Source organism: Austrofundulus limnaeus, unplaced genomic scaffold (assembly GCF_001266775.1).
Source record: "Austrofundulus limnaeus strain Quisiro unplaced genomic scaffold, Austrofundulus_limnaeus-1.0 Scaffold701, whole genome shotgun sequence".
Lineage (NCBI taxonomy): Eukaryota > Metazoa > Chordata > Actinopteri > Cyprinodontiformes > Rivulidae > Austrofundulus > Austrofundulus limnaeus.
This window is the reverse complement of record NW_013953103.1, coordinates 75,036-79,931: the sequence shown is the minus strand read 5'-3', so window position 1 is coordinate 79,931 and position 4,896 is coordinate 75,036. Positions and strand designations below refer to the sequence as shown.

Genomic DNA, 4,896 nt, shown 5'->3' with positions numbered 1-4,896 from the left:
TAGTTAATGTGGTTTAATTAGAAAAACTCAGTGAATCTCACAGAAAGACTCAGCCTGCGCGCACAGCGACGCGCTTCTGTCACAGCAGTCTCTCATCAGGAGAGTTTAGTCACTCACACAGAGTTGGACAGATCTGTTCAATAACAACATTCTGAACATATATTTAATATAAAGTTAGGTTTTACAGACCAAAGTCTCTGGTAGGTCAAGAGCAAAGTGCAGGAGGAGCAGAGGAGGAGATGTGACTGATCGCAGCAACAGCTCGAGTCGAGTCGAGCCGGCCCACTGCTTCAACCAAACCTGCTCCCACTGAAAGTCCCGCCCTGCTCTGCTCTGATTGGATAAAACAGCTCTGGACTTCATCTGATTTGTTGAAGACAGTGTCCGTTTAATCCTTATATCAGGGTCCAGCTGTGGCGCACTGAACAACGATCCATTCACACCAGTGCCGCTGGATTCTTTTCTTTTCTTTTTTTTTTTTTAAGAAATCAGGTCGCCTTTGCGACCACAGTGGTCGCACTCTAGAGCCCTGCTAGCTGTTGTTTTGACAGACAATCAGGTATAATCTTAGGTACGCAAGGGAGCTTTATGACGTCCCATCTGGTGCACTTTTTCCTTTTTTGATCGCGCAAGCGCACCGGTTATGTGCACCTCTGAGCATATCATTGCTAAATCACTCAAAATGTCTGATAGTTTAATGAAAATTTAAACAACATGCTATGTTAATGTTATTATAAGTAACAATCTATACTTGTACTAAATCCCCTCAACTTACTTCAAGTGTGTTAAATGGTAAAATTACTAGAAAAAATATTTTTCACAAAAAGTCAGTTAAATTAGAAACAATCTGCTCACTTGTTATGGAAGTCGTAGATTTCCTGCATGTTGCCGAAAATAATGTGCTCCTTGTTTGAGATGCCTGAAGGAATCTCCTCCTCACCGCTGGTCATCTCCCACAGGTAGGTCTGTCACAGAAAAATAGTCAGAAGTATGGGGTGCCGTTTGTAAAGTTACACAGTCAAAAATTACCACCAATATTTTTCTTTTATGTAGCCTTTTATAAGAAAAAAAACATTTATGTTTCAAAGTCAGTTTTTCACCACATGATTCATACATTTATAAATGCCAGTTTATAAACTAAATATTTAGCTTACAAATTAAATATTTAGTTAACAAGCTAAATATTTAACTTGTGACTTAAATATTTAGTTTTGAGCTAAATATTTAGCATGCTACTTAAATATTTAGCTAGCTACCTAAATATTTAACTTAAATATTTAGTTTAAATATTTAGCTAGCAAGTTACCGTAAATATTTAGCTAGCTACCTAAATATTTAGGTTGCAACTTAAATATTTAGGTAGCTAGCTAAATATTTAAGTTGCAACCTAAATATTTAGCTTGTTAAGTAAATATTTAATTTGTAAGTTAAATATTTAGTTTATAAACTATGGCACTTATAAATGTATGAATCACATGGTGAAAAACTGACTTTGAAAAATAAATATGTTCTTTTTTTCTTATAAAAGGCTGCATAAAAGAAAAATATTGGTGGTAATTTTTGACTGTGTAACTTTACAAACAGCACCCCGCACAGAAGGCAGGTATGGAAAGCCTACCAGGTCAAATATGTGGAAACGTTTCGCGTAAACTTGACGTTTATACAAAGTGCGAACAACACACAAACATTGTGTAAAATATATTACGTATACGTACCAAAATTTCCTGCATAATTAACGTGTAAACTGTGTTAACACGTCAACAATGTGTAAAGTATGCACTTTTTGCACACTATTTGTACCATTTTGTTAAGACACAAACAGCATCTGTTTATGTCCCTTTTGGGGAACTGCACTTCCTGTCACTTCCACTGGCCATGGTGGTGGTTTTGGCKGTAATTTACAGCAGTAATTTAAAATGATCCCATCTGGCTCTACAGCATTTTCTTTTTTTGACTGTTTGAACTTCAATCTTAAAGCCCTTCTTCTGATTAATATTATATTAATTTATTAACCCCTCACCAAACCATGTTTTCTTTAACCCAGAGATGCATAACCTCTTCACCTTACTCTGCACCTCCTCTGTGAAAAATWTTTTTTTGAGGATTTAAATATCCAAATTGACAACTCCTTTAGATTTTATGTCACTTTTGGACTCTCTTAACCTTAAGTTGAAAGCATACTCCCTGCAAACTGCCGACGTCGGCATGGGTTGTCGCAGTTTAATGACGAAAATTACGTCTCCGGGCTTCGCAACGTCGTGTCGACATCCTCTTTTGGCACAACCCCCCCAGCAGAACATTTGACCCCCCTCCCGTGTCGACGGTAATGTGTGATTGGTCTGAAGTTCGTGGGCGTGTTTGTTTGTGTTGCGCTCGGGGGGTCGGGGGGGACGACTCGCTCCCAGACTAGAAAGCAGAGTTTTATAAGATATAGTCTAAAAAAACTTATGGCTTGTTTGTTTGTGCTTAATATGTGCTGCTGCACTCGGTAAAAAAAAAAAAAAAGAGGGGAAAAAAGCCCTGACTCGCTCCCAGAGCCGACACCAGGAAGTAGAGTTTTATAAAGATAGTCATACTGTGAAAAACTCATAAATGGAGATAAAACAGACGTTGTGCACGGAGGAATCTGACTGATAAAAACTGTGGAGCTTTTACCTGGACAGATGTGGATAAATACGTCGGGTGAGTGACGTCTTTTTTTTTCTGCAATGATTGTCGGCTGTTGCAGGGGAAATTCCATGCAGTGACGTATGGTTCAGTGGGTGGGGGGTTTCCCGAGCTCGGCGCGGGGTGTCTGTGACTATGAAAAGTCTGTGCGAAAACGACTGCCGATCAACCATGTGACCGCGCGTCGACCCGTCGGCGTCGGAGCGAGTATGTTTCAGGCTTTACTTAGCATGTTGATGCCCCAATGCACACCAGGGGGCATACTCTAGATTTGGTGATTACGGGCACTGTACCCATTAATAACTTATTGGTATAAAACCTGGGTATCTCAGAGCACAGTGTAATTTCCCTGGAAGTGCCTTCAGCTTTGTTTGGTCCAAATTCCAAACAGCTTATCCAAATCTGTGATTTTAAAAACATCTCCCCTGAGGTCTGTCCTCTGATTTCTGCTACCTGGCTGCTGTCAGTCATTCATCTGCAAATGACTCCGTGGATTACTATAATCGATCTCTCCATGGGTTTCTGGACATTTGTGCTCTCTTTAAATCAAGGCTGTTCTCGGGAGGGGTGACCAGAGGTGTGGGACTCATCAGGCATGGGAGCCGAGGATCAAAAAGGTAACAGTCTTTATTGACAAAAAATCACAGGACTTGCAAAAATGCCTGAAAAAAATTCTTCTGGCAGGTAGATTTCACACAAACACAGGAACATGGACGACAGGGAGAACTAGAGGAGAGGAGGGAGACCCGACACCAGAGTGATGGTGAGGAGTTGGTTAGGTTAGGTTAGGTTAGGTTAGGTTAGGTTAGGTTAATGTGCCAACACTCAGAGACTGACACAGACAGAATAAATACATACAGGGCTAATTAGGGGGAGTGGAAACACCTGGGAGGAAGAGGGCAGACACAATCAGAGGAGATGGAAAACAGGTGAGAAGGAAAGGCAGAAAACAGACAGAAAAGCCAACCAAAACAGACAAAGTCTGTGTCTCAATTCATCCTGCATCTTCATGAGTGAACATTTGTCGACCACATACTTCACTGCCATGCGCAGAGTGCTCTCCCAATTCGAAGGCTCCTCCTCATGCAGCCGAGGAATGCGGCCTACAAAATCTCAAAAGCCAAGAACGCAGTATCCTCGAATATCCTTGAGTATTCTTACCAGGATTCAATGCACCAACAGCAAACTAAACAGAGAAGCGAAGATGACTGAGTTTTTATTTTTTTTACCAAGTCGCCTTAGTTTGGAAATGAGCTGGTCCATGTGCTCATGAGGATCCAGTCCATGAATGGAGACACAGCCAAACAGTCCCACCATTGACACTTGGTACACTGGTGAACTGTGTAGGATGAAAGCAGTTGGCCGTGCTATTGAGAGATGTGTGCAGTCATCTGGTCTCTCAGTATAAGCAGACATATAAATATCCTCAGAAAGCCTATGCCTTTTCATCATCTTCACCATCTTCATGTAGAGGTTGGCCTATGTGATACTGTCTTGGACTGGTTTCTTTTTTTTTTTTTTATCTCCAACAGGCTGGAATATGTCAGCCTTGGCAATGCCAAGTCCCAGACTGCCTGTGTCACCTGTGGTGTCCCTCAAGGGTCAGTTCTTGGGCCCCTGTTATTTTCCCTTTACATGCTAGCCAGGTCATTATTTGGTGCGGCATTTCTTTTTTCTGCTACGCTGATAATACCTACCATTACATCAGAAATGGATCAAATACCTCAACCAATCTCACAGCATCATCTACTTCAACATCAATAACAGCAAGAGCACCAGATTTATCATCACCACTGTCATCACTCTCTTAAGGAGATGACAGCATGAATGAGTTAGAACTTCCCTTACTCTAAAACTGAGGCCTTGCTGATTGACACCTCTCACCAGGTTCAGACAAGACATTCCCCTTTCCACCTGTGTTACTAATCTTGGAATGAGACTGGACTCTCAATTTACATATCACATAAAGCATCTGTTTAAAACATGTTCCTTCCATCTCTGTAACATCTCTAAACTTTGCCACGCTCTCTTTTTCTCATTCTGAGAAATTTCGCCTTTGTCTCCTCCAGACTTTACTGCAACTCCCTGTTTTTTTTTTTTGCATGTTTTATATGCGTACATGCGTCAAGTTCACGTGAAATGCTTGTGCATATTTGGCCTGGTAGATTTTCTATAGAATGTGTGTGTGTGTGTGTGTGTGTGTGTGTGTGTGTGTGTGTGTGTGTGTGT

The 4,896-nt window shown here is 41.0% G+C and overlaps 1 protein-coding gene across 1 annotated transcript in view; it reads right to left on the bottom strand.

The window, feature by feature from the left end:
- kalrna (kalirin RhoGEF kinase a) overlaps positions 1-4,896 on the bottom strand; it is a gene marked incomplete at its 5' end in the record, with an annotated part of 224,213 nt that overhangs the window by 163,789 nt on the left and 55,528 nt on the right. The window contains 1 exon segment of the mRNA XM_014027944.1: positions 856-965. Within this exon segment, the coding sequence (XP_013883398.1) occupies positions 856-965 (110 nt within the window).